Here is a 16975-nt window from a genome sequence, read left to right on the forward strand (position 1 = left end):
AAAATTTCTCCATTTTGATTATAAACTAGGAGAGCAGAAGGTAGGGACTATCCCTGACTGGGATCTGCATATGCAGGGTTCAAAAGCTTGTGTGAACTATACTTGGATTCATTGTTAGTTGGGTAAGAAGGTAAGCAAGACCTTCACCCACCTAGTCTGGGGAGTTTCCCCACTAAAAATAGAATTTTTGAATAGGTTACAGTCTTAGAAAACAGTAACAATACACATTTCATTTATGGACCACCAATATTTAAGTTACCATCTTCTCTGCAGAAACGTCACCAAAACCAAAAGCGACACAATATATTCCAAAGTAATTCAAAGAACAGCAAAACAAGGTAGCCATACTCTGCCCCCTCAATGATACATGTTCTTGGAACACTGGGAACTCCGAGGAGATTAAGTCAATTAGAAATTCAGTTTTCCTATCAATGATTTAATTTAAGTTACTGGCCAAAGAAGAGATAAGCCATTTATCGACAACAGCCAACTAAGTATTTCAGCAAACACTGCCAGCCAAGTTATCTTCAGTACTGAAGTGAGAGGAATGTGATGGGAGAAATTAAGTCTTCACACAGTATCATGTAAGAGAATCCAGCTGTGCTTGTATAGTCTCCAACTATTTAACAGAAAAGAAAAAAGAAAAATGTTTAGAAACATGGAAGGTAGAAGAGAAATAATAAACTATGCAAATTAAATATACCCAAACACAGCAACAAGAACTCCTGAAATTAATTCCCGTAAATCTGCAATGTATATAAATGTTTATTCTGACTGGGTGAGTTTGCCATGTGTATAAGCACAAATAAGGATATGCTATCCCGAAAGTCTCTTGTCCTTTTGTTAGTTTGTAGATTTAAAAGGGTATAGCAAGCATCACCTTGTTCGAAAGCACTTCAACGGCAAATGCGAAACCTGCATTCAGTTAGCGCTTTATAAGAGACATAACTCAGAGATGCAGTGCTTTGGGGGATGAAGCTATTACATGTTTACAAGGAAAGCTCAAACCAAAAACAGCTAGAGCCCAAGGACTGGTAATAAAGACTTATTAAAGGTAAAAGAAAGGTTATCAAAATGTAAGGAAGTCTGTAAAAGCTCCAGTACAGACCTTGTTATAGAACTCAAACAGCTCTTGATGACTGAATTCCACAAACACTTTCTCCATGTTCTGTGAAAGAGAAGAAAACACCCAAAGAGTTAGCCCATATAATGTGATGTTACCTGCAACACTTCTTCAGGCGTCAAGACTCTTAAAGTTTTAACTCCAGCAGTTTGGGACATAAAAGAGCAGAATACTCCAGCAAACTCCTACAGATGTTCACAGTACATACATATTTACATTATGGAGAGAGAGAGAAATGATGTTTTTTGATCTGCAACTTCATTTGTTCCTCTGGAAGTTGTTCTCCAAGTCATAACAAAAGTAGATGCAAAGGAAGAAAATTATTTCATTGTTGTGCTTTTCTAGTTAAATGCAAGATTACATTTCCACTTTCTCAGTAGTCCTTTCAAGTGCTGGCAAATTCCATTACAGGGAGACTGTGCAGGCAGTGAATGTGACTGAACTCGCAGAGCCATTAAAAGCAAGTACATCAGCTCGGAGTTAATACCTCAAATTAATCTAACAGTTTTGAACTTTTCATGCTGAGATTGCTACAGCCATTCCAAGCTGCTTCAAAGCAGTGGTAAACTAAAAGCAAAAGGAAAAACTGAAGGAAGGGGCACAGTGGGTGAAACAGGTAACGGCTCTGTGCATTAGTAAGCCTGTGGTGGTTTGATGGTGGAGTTAAATACATTGTTTTAGGCATTGTTGTTTTTTCCATATGTATATCCAACCTGATGGTCTACTTGAGTCAAAAAAAGCATGCTTCAAATGTGATGTCTTCCTACACTGATTCCTCTGAATTTGCTTTCAGTTACATAGCACTGTTTTCTATCACACTTTCATCTCGTCCAGAGCTGAAGGAGGACATAGGGATGCACCACAACTAACTCTGGCAGGTGGGTTAGGCCACAAAGGAATGACCTGTCCAAAAGTACACTTCATGTCTCCCCAACCCAGGTGCAGCACACTGTTCTCTCTATACCACAGTGGCCCAACAATTCCTGTAGAAAAGCTGTCACTGTTGTATTGATCCTGGTGTGCTGCTTTATCGATCTGTATGGAAGAATTTTTTCTTGGCACAACTGACTACTGAAGGAGAAACAAATTGATGGCAAACACACGCATACACACAAAGTACACTCCAGCCCAATTAAGAAATATATTAAGGTACTAACTGGGACAAGAACTCCATTCAGTTTTCTTGAAGGCTGCAGTGAAAATTCTAATCACTCCAGTGTACTTATTTTCGGGTAAAACTACTGCATTAGCAGCTAATCTTTCAGTAGACGTTGTTGATCAAGTTACCCAATAGGAAATAATTTCTGAAGGGTAAAGAATCTGATTTTAGTGCCCAGACTACTGCGTACTAAACAATGGAACCCCAAGGTAAACGAATGGTTTATTAAACAGTGGGATCGTGCTCTTTAAAATAAGCTTACTTGGTATATCCACATTTAAACAAGGATAATGCAAAATGTATGTTGATTTAAGGTGGAAATTCTTTGGAGCTTTTCAGAATGCTAAGCAAAGTATTGTAAAAGATAATCCTTTTCCTTTGATAAAGTATTTTTCTTGCCTATTCAGACATGGATGTAACATGACACATACATTAAATACATCACTTGCCACAGCCAGTATGAGGAGCTGGCTTGCCCCCCAACCTGCCCCCACCCCCAACAGTTACAGGAAGAAGGTCAGGGGAGCTCAGAATGAACTCTGGCTTTCCAGAAATGTTAAAAACATTAAAAAGGTTTCTTCATGTTTGAAGCAACAGGAAGAACAAGCAACTAAGTAGGTCCCAAGGTCCCAAGGACATTCTCACACACTTGACACTCCTAAAATACCCACTCACATAACCTTTATTTTATAAGAGAGTTTCTGAATAAGTTGTGTACAAAGGTTAGACTCGGACCTCTGAAAAGTGATTTATTATTATAGCGGGTGTATAAAATCAGTTGTGACCATGCCAGACCAAAAGATTAAACAAATTAAAATGGCGCTTCTTTCCCCCAAGTGGTTTAAGAGGTGTTTTATATGCATCTTCGGTTCAAGGCAGGAAGGAAAAACAGGAACTACAAGGATTGAATTTGACCATCAGCCCAACTATTTCAGGGAACTTGGGTCTGACATACTGAATTTTCATAAGCAAACACACTGCCCAACACATACCCTTAAAAGTGGCTATTAACAGCCATAAAATCACTGGGGCCAGCATGTCTACCTCAATGCCGCCTCCTCTCTTCAGTAGAAAAAGCCCCTATTCTAGCAATCTGGGGGAACTTACAAAGGACCAGTAATTTGTATGAGAGACTAGTCTTAGCTCTAGTGGAGGGAACAAAGCGATGCTGGGAATGGGGTAGTGAATAAAAAACAGAAGTCCTGGAAAAGGAGTTCTTTCTGCCATGATTCCCGCTGCTCCTCTCTCTATAAAAAACACACACCATAATATGCTAAAAGGAAAGTGAAAGATTTGTAAAATGTTCCGCCGGCCTTTAAACAGAGAGCAAGTCAAGAAGTGGAGGGAAAGACAGAGGAGGGACCCATTTCTAAACAACAATTTACTATAGTGTCTCAACCTCCTAGTTTATCACCTGCAATCTGAATCAGTGCTATTAACACACAATTCTGAAAAGCAAACACATACAAACGTTAGAAAATATTACTGGAAGTTTGCTCTTCACGCTATACAAACAAAACTTGGACGCTTTGGTCAACTGTCAGTCGAGATTTGGCACTGGTTAGCGCAGACCCTAACTATTCACAGAAAGTCACAGAAGAAAAGCCTTAATATACTTTTGCGTGTATCTTTTAAACCATTCAGCCAATAAGTACCGGTATATAACAATGTTGTGAAAGGGTACCGCTGACTGGAAATTTTGCTTAACTTTAATTTTTGTTTTAAATGTAATATCCTTGGCACCCATTAACGTTCAGAACTTCTTATACTTTATAGGGTTTAGGTGTATTACATTTTCTACATTGCTTTCCGCTAAAAAGAAGTCCTGTATCAATTGACAACCAAAGTAAAAGAAGAAGGGGGGGAGAAGCAATTGCAACATTAAAACAGCAGTACAACGTAGCTCACAACACATCAAAATGTAAACTGTTGAAGATGGTCTTGAAAAAAATAATCTACTGAAGATGCAAGGGAAATATTATTTAAGAGAGGGGTGAGGAACCTCCAGCAGTTCAAATGTGGCCCCTTTTATCTAAACCACGGTCATCTGACCCATAAATGACATCATATGTGACATCAGGTGTAGGGCCTGTAGAGGCGCAGCTGCCAATGAGCTAAAAGTGCACTTCCGATTGTGCATTGGTGAGGGAATCCAGGCTCTGACTCTATGGCACAGCCAAAGCCTGCGACATCAGGTGTGCAAGATTTAGCTGTGCACAGTGCTTTGAAGTCTTGACTTTGGGACTTCAAATCACCCAGTCACCTGGTGTCATTGTGACATCATGTGACCTTATAAGCCAAAAAGGTTCTCCGTGCCTGACTCGAGAGATTTCAGCACTTTAGCATCAAACACTTCAACTCAGCCTAGTACTGATTCATGTTCCATATTTCATTCATTCTTAGCTTCTAGTCTGCATTTTGACACAAAGCAGTACAGTGGACACTCGGGTTGTCAACGTGATCCGTGCAGGAGGCATGTTCGCCACCCGCAGTGCTGCATCTGCGCACGCACGGGTCGCTCTTCTGCACAACCCGAAAAGACGCAACCTGAAGTGTCTGTAACCCGAGGTATGACTGTATATACTTGGTTCTATTTTTTTCCTGCCTTTCTAGGGAACACATATGAAAACAGAATTATGTATTTAAAATATTGCCACATTTTGTGGAATTGTATTAGTGACTGGCAACCTGAATTGACAGCATGCTGCATATTTCATTTACTTTTTAACTAATGTTATTACTGTTGTAAGCTACTCAGAGAACTTGGTTACTGGGCAGCATATAAATATTGTTAAGATGTAATAAATAAATGAATGATGAGACTCATGGTGAACACTAAAAATATATATTTAAGGCTGGACTCCTACCTTGACTTCTAATGTTGGCTTAATGTGTTTACTTTTATTTATGTATTACTACAAGGTTTATATGTTGTCCATCAACACACATTCCCTGGGTGGCTTACAAAACAAGAAGTATTAAAATGCAAGGTAATAAGTTAAAAACCACGTTAAAACCCCCCACTAAAATGCAGCATAAAAATTTATCCTTTCTAGCAGATGAAAATACAATAAATTAGCGTCTCAGTTTACAAAATAAAACATGGCATAAAACAATGGTCCAGTTTGCACGTAACAATAAGACAAACCGTGGATAAGCAAGTGTGTAAAAATCACATCTGCTTTACTCTTCACAGGTCCTGCAGAATCAAACCACGGTTTGGCTTAGTGTTATGCCCAAACCCTGGTTCGTGGTTTGTTTTGTTCAAGCTCAAAACAAAGCACAAGCTGTAACCAAGCTTTATTCTTGGCATTACCATTCATGGTTTGTTTGGAGAGAAACAAGCCAGAGGCCTAGGTTCAAATGTAAGGCGGAGCCAATCCATTACTTGGCTGCAGGTGAGCAGCAGCAGAACTGAGGAAGGAATGAGCACCTCCAAGCTTGCAGGGCTCCTTGAAGTCTTACAAAAATAAACCAGCCTTTAGGGCCTTTTGCACAGCTTCATCAGAGCTGTGTTCAGGATCTGGATAAAAATTGAAGGAAACACTCCCCCCCCTTTCTTTTCTTGGGAAATATATTAGCTGTTTGTCAAAAGAGTACCCCTCATCAAACATGCAGATTCTGACATGAAAAAGCCAGCTCAATTCTAACTAAAACTGGCATAATACTGACAGATGTCAAGTTTTAAAACTAAAAGCTACCTTTTTAAAAAAAAAAGGCACCAAGATGGCAAATTAATGTCAAGCACATCTAAGAAGGCAGATGGAGAGACAGGTTGGGTTGTGAATGAGCTGCAAAATAGCTCTTGCTGCAAAAGAAGCAGCCAGAATTTTCAATAGTTTGTTGGTAGAAACTAATGGAAGCCCAGTACTTTTTAAGAGTCTAATACTATATGGAGTAAAAACAAAATTTATTATTTAATAATATTGGGATTTCACAGTGTTACCTGCCCAAAATACTATTTAGTCCCATGAAAATAAACACGAGTTCAACTAAAATACAGCTTGTGAAGCTTTCCTTTATATTGCACAGATTATGCAGTACCTTATATCAAGATACCTGGCTGCACTTCTAGCCCTGTCCACGAAATCACAAATCTGACAAGATCACTCTCAGCACTTTGAGGAACAAGTGGAAGTATGGTGTGAAGCAGCTGGCTGCCTAACTCACCTCTTTTCAGGTGCAAGGAGTGGGAAGGGTAGAGAAAACCTTAATAGCATAGTGTTTTCCACATGGATAAGAGGATGGTAATCCTCTCCCTCCCTCGATGGTGCTCAGGGAACCCTCATCAGTGTGCACCCCGTGTGCTCCACTTCATAGGCCGGGATCTGTTCCTTGATCACACTAGTTAATTGCACTTAGTTACTACTGAAATGGGACCCAGGTGGCGCTGTGGTTAAACCACTGAGCCTAGGGCTTGCTGATCAGAAGGTCGGCAGTTCGAATCCCTGTGATGGGGTGAGCTCCCGTTGCTTGGTCCCAGCTCCTGCCAACCTAGCAGTTCGAAAGCATGTCAAAATGCAAGTAGATAAATAGGAACCGCTACAGCGGGAAGGTAAATGGCATTTCCATGTGCTGCTCTGGTTTGCCAGAAGTGGCTTTGTCATGCTGGCCACATGACCTGGAAGCTATACGCTGGCTCCCTCGGCCAATAATGCGAGATGAGCGCGCAACCCCAGAGTCGGTCACGACTGGACCTAATGGTCAGGGGTCCCTTTACCTTTACCTTTACTACTGAAATTAAATGGGACTTGTCCCATTTATTTCAATGGGAACAGAGCCCATTGCAATTTCATCCAATTAATGGGACAAAAACATAAGCCATTTTTATCTGTTATGGAACTCTATAATAAGATTTAGTCTGGGCATAATTCAACAACTTTGATAGTTTTGGTTTTTCTGCTGCAGCTTTGTTTTATTTTTCCAAACCCACTACCTTACAATACAAGTTAATACTTGCATTAGCATGGGTAGAAATGCAAACATTTTGTGGACTTCCTTGACCTTTTTACCTGCTGAAGAAATTTTGCCAAGAGCAAACTGTGACCATTCAAGACCATTCAAGAGTTACTTTCCTTCTGTACCGATCTCTTATCTGGCACAGTATTTCTGCTTTTTTACATTCTCAAACAGAACACATTGAACGAATTAGGTTACCAACTACATGCCAATCAGAACAGAGAATTCATTTACTGCTGTGTGTGTGTGTGTGTGTGTGTGTGTGTGTGTGTGTGTGTGTGTGTAAAAGTGTCTGTGTGTGCAGATATGCCACTATGATTTAAAAGCTCACCAGGAAAAAGCTTAGCCACAAACATAAAATGCAATATATATGTTAAGAGTTGCTTTTCAAAAATCATTAAGACTTAGCATTGCTGTGTAATCGGACTTCTTACTATTAACTGAAAATCATTGATTAAATTAAGAAAGAGCTTCTATTGCAACAACTCTTTCCTTAAGTGTTATCTTATCCCACGTATTAAAAATGAACTTTTCTTTTCCTACCCAAGCACACTGTATCAAATGCAATAACACACACCTTAATCACATTGTATTAGCTAGAGATTTGAGAAAGGCTAAAAGGCAAAGCTCTGCCTTCCTCAGTCAAAATCCATTTTGTTTGGTACAGTAATATTTTAATCACAGAAATGAATCAACATACCACTTCATCTTTTAAATTACATTACTGCCTAAACTCCGGAGTAATGAAGTCAATTACAGCACAAGAGGGAAAAGCAATGAGAAAAGCAAGTTAATATTTCTCAACAACATACAGGAGCTGTTTTTAGTTTAGAGGAAAGGCAAGGAAGAGGCAACATGACAGAAGGGTATAAAATTACGGAGAAAGTGGAGGCGATTCACTGCCAAAGGAGGCAGCAATAGCAAGGGATCCAGCGTCTCCCAACCGGACACACACACACCAATCTGACTCTGGGCCCTTCGACATAATACTCAGGTTCTAAAGCTCAGATCCAGTAATGCCGTTTGGCTTTGGCAATCCACGTTTCCCTCCTTCCAACCTATGCAAGAAGAGGCTGCAGATCCCACAGTCAGGCTCTAGCTTCTCAATGCTGCTACAACAGCGGTTAAAAATGGATAAAGATGAAGTGATTACATAATAATATATTAGGACCGCCCTTGAACAATGACCTTTATCAGGTGTAGGTTTACCAGGTGAGCAAAAACTTTTGAACCAATCAGTGTTACACTTATAATATTTTATGTACTCAAACGAATGTCACCATATTCAAAGAATACAATATGCAAAACAACAGATTGGGCATAACTTCTTCAATAACAGTTTCCCATAAAATAGAATCAGCTTCTTAATCTATATCATCAACAACAAAATTCCCAAAACCAGCTTAGACTGTGCTCAGTGGGGAGAAATTTGTTTCAGGCTAATGAAGCTCTAAAAAAGCACCCAGTCACACGGGTTTAAAGGTGTTTATGTTGAGCCAAGATATCACATCATTTGCTTACTTAATTATAAGAAACCACAGCTATATCCCAAGGCTCAACACCAAGCCAAGCAGCTAAGGTTGCTTTGATTTGGATTGTCATCAATACCTTACTGGGCATTTGGACTCATCACGTTTTCTTCCGCAAGGCTGTGGAAAGAAAAATCGGCAGCAATTCTGTAAGAAACATGTTAACTCCAATCTCCCATTTAATCTAATCCATGGTATGTCCTCCAACACGTCTAACCATTCAGTTCCGTGAGAAAGTACATCTATTTCAATAGCACTCATCTTTCTTTAAACATCTTAAACATGTCAATATTATGAATGCCTCTGGGTCATTCATATCAATGAGGTTGAACTCTACCACTTTTCATTTGGAATATAATCCAAGTCTTCCTATATTTTGTGTGTCAGTGTCCCAAAGCTTGTATTTTCATTTAAAATACTGGTCCTGTGAACACGTTTATTACTATATAAGCAGTAACATTACTATAAACAATGTCAATGTTCCTGGAACAACCTTATGAACAGAGACTGAAGACTATATACTTTAAAGACAGGCATCTCCCCATCTTATTTACAGAACTTTGAGTCATTTTTGTGTGTATTTCAGAACTACGGTTTGTTTATCAGGGGATATGAGCCCTATTCATAATGATAGTAGCGATATGATAGCCATGTGAAAATATGAAAGCGGGGACATGATTATCCCAGAAGGCCTAAAGTCTACTGGGAAATGTTACATTTCAAATTTTAAGACAATGGAAGACTGAGCCATGATGAAGAACTTGCCAGAACTAGTGATGTAACACAAAATCATTAATGCACACCAATGTTTTAAGTATATTCTTCTTAAAATAGGCTCCACTGTAATCAACAGACACATTATAAGACAATTCCTGCAGGATCAAACTTAAGGTGCACCTAGTCTAACATTCTTCTCGCAGTGGTCAACAAAATGTTGAATGGACTACCACAAGCCATTGCTCCCCAACAAGCAATGGGATTCTATTTCAGAACAAGGAAGGTTTTTTCTGTTATGGCCTGTGAAGCAGACTTGCTCAATTCAGGGTTCATTTTTCATCTTACAATTATGTGTTTTTTTTTAAAAAAAAATTAATTTGTGATCTTGCTCTGCGCTACATCTTCTCTACAACAAAGACGTTAACCAGTTAACACATTGGCCACTTAACATTCCAGTCATTTTGTGTGTTTTCCAATGGCCTCGCTTTCAATGATTTTAAAGGATTTTAATCCAAGCAACCTTTATACTTTTCAAGATATATTGATTACCTAAATACAGTCTCTGAAACTGACACTATGGAAAGCCTGGTATCCATCAGATGGTGACTATTTCTCATTTACGCTTGGTCCTGTACCAAACGCTTGCCATGACAGCAAAATAGTATGACTTTGCTAAGGGATAGGATAGAATCAGAAGAACTATGAGTGGAATGGTACTCCTTGTTCTAATGTTTGCTCTGTAGAATAAAAACACTAAAGAATGGCAAAGCTAAAAAGACGGTTGTCTATACAGCATATTTGGGAAGTACCATTTAAGTCAGTACAGCGAAAAGATCACAGTCTATAAACACAGACATAGCTAGGAGATGCAACAAAAAATTTTCAAGGTCAAAGGGGTATAAAAATGAAGGGAAACGAGAAATTGTCTGACTTGGAAACAGTCATGCCGTGCCATGACATCTTCAGACAGATCCTGAGTGTGACATAGCCAGGCTTGCCAAGCCAGGCCTTCCGATGTTTTAACTGTTCTTACAAAGAAGGAGAAAGCATTTTAAAGGCATATACAGTGGTACCTCGGTTTATGAACACAATTGGTTCCGGAAGTCTGTTCATAAACTGAAGCGTTCATAAACTGAAGCGAATTTTCCCATTGATAGTAATGGAAAGTGGATTAATCTGTTCCAGACGGTCCGCGGAGTACTTAAACTGAAGCATTCCTAAACTGAAGCGAACTTTCCCATTGAAAGTAATGGAAAGTGGATTAATCCGTTCCAGACGGGTCCGCGGAGTACTCAACCTGAAGCGTACTTAACCCGAAGCATGGGTGTAATTGGTTCCGGAAGTCTGTTCATAAACTGAAGCGTTCATAAACTGAAGCGAACTTTCCCATTGAAAGTAAAGGAAAGTGAATTAATCCGTTCCAGATGGGTCCGCGGAGTTCGTAAACTGAAAATTCGTAAACCGAGGTGTTCATAAGCCGAGGTTCTACACACTAAGAAAAACTGTACTCTACTGCCAGCACCCAGACATTTATTTCAACAGGATACTTTCCCATTAATTTTGTCCCTACCTTGAAATGGTTTAGATATGTTGTTTGTTTGTTTTTTAACATTTCAAAGAAAAATTTAATACAAACTCCTCGTGCCAATATTTAGCCCAGAGTTGCTTTTATCTTTCTTAAAAGGCTCATAATAAGACCCTGAGGGAAAATCCGTAAAGAAGAGAAGGTAAGCAAGGGAATGTTCTTAACTATATGGCTGGGTTCATTTTTAACAGCATCTGTAAATACAGTAACAGTTTAATGCTATAGAGTGGGCTAATAGCAACTGTTGCCGGGCAGACAATAGTAGGACAGTTTGGGCTGTGTGTTGTTGCAGTTTGTCTCTTGGCTATAAAACTAAAGGCAAAAGATCAGCAGTTTTTGCTGCTGAAAAAGCTGAAGGAGAAATGTTACAGAAGACATGGCGTTTCATAATTAAAGGAGTGGTTGGATTTCAGAGAAGAACCAACTAGCTAAACTTTCTGTTTTAAGAGTACTGAACAGCCACAGGCTACATTTTAAAAAAAATGCATAAACACAAAAAATACTGACTGTACTCCAGCTGTCTCACCACATTAGTAAAACAATACAGTTGTAAAGGGAGGGGGGGAGTGAAACACATACTACTAACCCTATGCTGTTGCACAGTATCTCACATCAGAAAACAAATTCAAAAATCTTTTTTAAAAAGTCCTACAGTATCATTTACATTTTTCTCCCTTCCAAAAAATGATTCAATCAGTATGCGGGTTTTAAACAAGCCCATCTGCTTTCTTGTCCATCCGAGGAAAATTAATTTTCAGTGACCAGATTAACAATTCCTCTACATGACAATAAGAGGACTAGCTCTTAGGACTTTTACTATATTGCTCCTGGCAACATGCAGAGACCTTTTTCTGTTAACTCTTATTAAAATGTACATTGGTAGGGAATCTTTCAAACTGAATTTTTAAAATCTACAACTCTTCAATGTTTGGCGCTTCATATCCAATGCACATTCTAAACAAAGTGGGTCAGTAGCAGACAGCATATATTAATAATAATCAGGCTATTAGTATGGACCCTTTATTGCTGCTCTTAATAAGAAGAGGTCGTACACTATAAAAAGCAAGTTGGCTGCCAATCTGAATCTCCTTTTCATGCCAGTCTGAATCATCTTCTAACGCTAACCACTTTGCACAACCCAAGATCATTTTAAATTAACTATGATTATACCTTTACTTACATGCCACGATCAAACAAATTGATATAATTTCAACATATGACTATAACACTTCAAATATGGGTGAAAACATATTACTGGCACTGAGAAAAAAGGTGAAAATAAACACTCAAGCTACTAAATATAAAATTGTGTTTTTTTTTAAAAAAAAACAATAATTAAGCTAAAGTATTTATGCAAAACAGAAACATAAAAATCAAATCCATAAAAATTGTAAGAGACTAATTTACTGCTAATTCCATACTCTATAAACACTATAGACTTTTTTCAGTACGGAATCATTTACAGACCATTCAAAGTACTGATACACCTCACTCTGGTAGAAGTGCAGACCAAGCCTACGCAAGGAAGTACAGGGGAAAGAGAATCAACATTCCACATTTTCCTCTCAGGAATGACACACACACACACACACACACACACACACACACACCTATATATATATATATATATATATATATATATATATATATATATATATATACCCTAACTTTAATTTGGTCACTCATTTTGCCAAATGATACATCATCTCCAATCTGTACTCCATTGCAGGTTCCAGGGTTGTAAGCATTGCCAGCATTGTATAGTGTTGAGGGACACTGTCAGAACTCCCAAGACTTTCATGCCACCAAAAAGTACTCTGTGTCATTAAAATAGTCCAAGTGCCAGTTTGCATTTCTTAGTACAGAACGTATTGATCTGATGTGTAGAGATCTTTCCTATTCTACTTAGTTCAAGAGGGTTCTGGAAGCTTATCTGTGTGAAAGAAACGAACAGAAGGTCCATGATGTTTGGGTTATTCCAGGCATCCCCAAACTTCGGCCCTCCAGATGTTTTGGACTACAATTCCCATCATCCCTGACCACTGGTCCTGTTAGCTAAGGATCATGGGAGCTGTAGGCCAAAACATCTGGAGGGCCGCAGTTTGGGGATGCCTGGGTTATTCCTTCAGAGAAGCTGAGTATAGCTAGGTTGAACTGGTTCGCTTATCTCTTTGTGTCAAGGTCATGCTGACTATAAAAGTAGGTCCAGAAGGAGCCTGGGCTTCACTTTCTCTTTCTATCTCTTTTCCTTCTGTTGTGTGTTCGGTACATAGTATGCTTAGTGTTAAGGTTTAGACTTATTATAAGTTATTGTAAGTTTTAGTTTAAGTCTGCTGCAACTGGATTTCTTATGGTCAGGTCGAATCCTGAATGTGCAGTGGAACCTCGGTTTATGAACACCTCGGTTTATGAATTTTCGGTTTATGAACGCTGTGGACCCATCTGGAACGGATTAATTCACTTTCCATTACTTTTAATGGGAAAGTTCGCTTCAGTTTATGAACGCTTCAGTTTATGAACAGACTTCCGGAACCAATTGTGTTCATAAACCGAGGTACCACTGTATTGGATTTGTGACCTTTATGTTCATTTGCCTTCAGTAGCAGTAAAGCTCTGCTGGGTGAAATACAATGGCCTCTGGTCTCTTTTGGGGGGAATCCTGCAATGTGTTTAAGTTGATACTCTGCTAACTATACATTGGAATCCACTCTGGATCAATAATGAGTAGAATTTTCATGACACCAAGTGCATTAGTTTGAGATTTTTAGAGAGAACCAAACAGGCTTTGAAACCATCTGGTAATGGCTAGCTGTGGGCTGTGAGTGTTGGAGGAAAAGTGCCATAACATAATTGAGAGTGCTTTTAAGTAGATTACCTGTGGTGAAGCCATTTGCATGGGGTCATATCCCGACAACCACATGGAGAGAAGTGGCCAAATGCACATTATATTTTAACATATCAGCAGAAATGAGCAACATGCAGTTCAGGACATGCTAAAAATAGTCTAACCAACTAAACGTCCCTCTGCTACACTCTGTGCCCTGAACATACACTGGTGCATATATGTCAATTACATTAAAAACAAAATAAAATTCCAGCATGAACAGGAAACAAGACCAAAATTGTTAGAAGCCAGGTTTTAATAGCACTCTAAGAACATTCCATTCATGACCCCAAACAAAAGGCAATGAATGTATATGAGAAGATGAACTAACTAATTATTCAGTTTGGATACAAAAGTTCATGACAAAAAGATCTATAACTAGAAATTCAGTTTCACAGTGAGTGCATGCCTTCACTAATAATTCTCAGGAAGGACCCCTGCAGTAGATTATTTTATTTTCCACACAGGACTTCATAATTATGAACATACGACTACAATTTAAAGCTGCGTGAACTCCTGAATAGATCTCAGACCAGCCAAACAATAATTACCTACTGCTTTGATATTGCGGTTTCTGCTGAAAGGTTTATAAAATATAGTAGATGAAAAGAGCTAGAATTAATAACCTGGAATGGCAACTTAAAAAAAAAAGCACCGCATAACTTTTGTTGCAACAGTCTGAACTCAAACTCAACTAGCCCTTGCATATCATACGAGCATACAATCGCTTACAAGAATTTACATACAAAATATTTTTTTAATAGTAAATACAGTGGTACTTCGGGTTACAAACACTTCAGGTTACTAACGCTTCAGGTTACAAACTCCGCCAACCCAGAAATACTACCTCAGGTTAAGAACTTTGCTTCAGGATGAGAACAGAAATCGTGCTCCAGCGACGCGGCGGCAGCAGGAGGCCCCATTAGCTAAAGTGGTGCTTCAGGTTAAGAACAGTTTCAAGTTAAGAACAGACCTCCGGAACAAATTAAGTTCTTAACCAGAGGTATCACTGTAAGTTTATGTTTTGCCATATATTACTGTAATCAATGGACTTGTCTGGAAGTAATACAGGAACTCTGCCAAGTAAGGGGAAACATACCGTATGTCTGGCCTGGGGATGAGCAAGTGGCGATGCCTGGGCCAAATTTGGGCCAGCTGGTCTCCAGTTAACCACCCTTCCCTAAGGGGCCTTCCAGTGAAACCACAGATGCCAACTTAACATTTAATCTGCCGCTAAGTGAGACGCGTCTTTTAACGGAATACTGTTCCCCTGTCAAGGTGCAATCATGCTATCTCTACCAACGCTTTCAAATCCTCATTTTTACCTAAGCATGGAGGTCTGCTAAACAGAGAAATCAAAAGCTGGAAATGGCATTTCCTCTGCCCCCACCTGCCACAGCACCCTGCTCCACATCCTACACACCATTCTCCCAAGCATCCCCCAAACCCCAGGGCAGATTTTTAGGGGGGTACAGTGACGTGAAAAGGGGAAGGATGGAAAAACCCCTGTGACAATATTCTGTTCACAGAAGGAGTTAGGGTCTTGTTGCAGAATTTGGGGACAAACATGTGAAAGATATGTTCAAAAAGGGGGTGGGATGGATTTTGAAGTCTGATATTACGAATTGTCTTATATGTGTTTTGCTACCTTGCTTCTGGGGAAAAAGGACAATTTCCTCGTCCTTTGCATAATGGCAAAACTGTTCCTAGAAGTGACTGCAACGAAGAAGAATCACAGGATGTGTGTCATTTTGTAAGAAGTCTTGTCGTTTGGAACCGAACGTGGAGGAATAGAAGTTCTGTTGAACGGAATGAAAAGATCAGGTTTTCCTACTTACCCATCCACAGTACCCATCTGTTTTTATGTTTTGTGTTACACTTTTATACTTCATTTATTATATTGACTGTGTCCATAATGGAGAAAAGAACATTTTAGATATATATCGGGCTCAAATTTCGAAAGCTGTTAGAGATGCTTTTACGAACTGGAAATTTGCCAGATCAGAATAGCTTTTTCACTGGATTTGGTCTAGCATTTCTGGTTAACAAATTTTGGGGCTGCTCCAGTAGCTCTGCTGAAGCAGCAGCTCCATCAGGCTCCTTCCTCAAGTGCTACTTGGCACTATCCATACCATCAGGCTGCAGCAGCAATTGAGACGGGAAGCAGTGCCACTCAGCTATTTTGGGAGCAGCCGGTCATTATAAGAACTACTTCGCAAGTGTAAAAAATGGTTGGTGCCCAAGGGTGCTTGTTTTCCTCTTTCTTCCCCATTCCTTTTACCTTTTGATTATAAGCCAGTGGGCAAAAAGGACTGTCTTGACTGATCATCTGGAAGTCACCATGGGAGCCTTTCTGGCAAAGAGTGGTATAAAAATGCTTTCAAACAAAGGTATATTATAGATGCCACAGGGGTTCTGCTGAATGCATCAGTGGAAACTTGGTTTGCTTCCATTATTTGGAGAAAAATAGCAACTATTGGTTTTGCCATCTGATCCCTAGATTGGATGTCATATTTTGTAACAACTACAGTACTTTTGCAAGTTTATTTCATCTATATCCCACCTTTCCTCTAAAAAGCTTAGGGTGGTGTACACAGTTCTCTTTCCCCTTTTATCGGCACAACAACCCTATGAGGTAGGTTAGCCTGAGAGTGAATAACTGGCCAATGGTCACCCAAACAGCTTCAAGACTGATTTTGGGATTTGAACCAGGCCCTAGTCCAAAACTCTAACCTTTACAACCACACTGGCCTTACACCAAAGGATCAATATACATGGTCCATTAATGGTCTTTAAATGGCAGCAGCACTTTGTGGTCTTTTTTAACCAGTTCTGCTTTCAGAGAGCCTTTAAAAAGAGATGCAGGTTTGAATATTAAGTGCTTTGCATGCAAATGCAGATGGTCTACCTATGAGCAATGGCATCTTCCCTTCAAGGTTAAAGAAAGGGGTAGTAACATTTCCTCTCCATTTTTACCTGGATGTTATGGTCGTCTTTAACTTTTAGTCCAAAGGGACTA

At 39.3% G+C, this 16975-nt stretch overlaps 1 protein-coding gene across 1 annotated transcript in view; it reads right to left on the reverse strand.

Moving 5' to 3' along the window:
• Nucleotides 1-420: 420 nt before the first annotated feature.
• The window catches only part of COMMD10 (COMM domain containing 10), a 58877-nt gene continuing 42322 nt past the window's right edge, over nucleotides 421-16975 (reverse strand). Inside the window, exons 6-7 of the mRNA XM_035100291.3 lie at nucleotides 1109-1168; nucleotides 421-619 (exon numbers count right to left, since the gene is read on the reverse strand). Of these exons, the coding sequence (XP_034956182.2) occupies nucleotides 581-619; nucleotides 1109-1168 (99 nt within the window). The 3' untranslated portion in view covers nucleotides 421-580. The remainder of the gene's footprint in view (nucleotides 620-1108; nucleotides 1169-16975) is intronic.

Source organism: Zootoca vivipara, chromosome 10 (assembly GCF_965207765.1).
Source record: "Zootoca vivipara chromosome 10, rZooViv2.hap1.1, whole genome shotgun sequence".
Taxonomy (NCBI): Eukaryota; Metazoa; Chordata; class Lepidosauria; order Squamata; family Lacertidae; genus Zootoca; species Zootoca vivipara.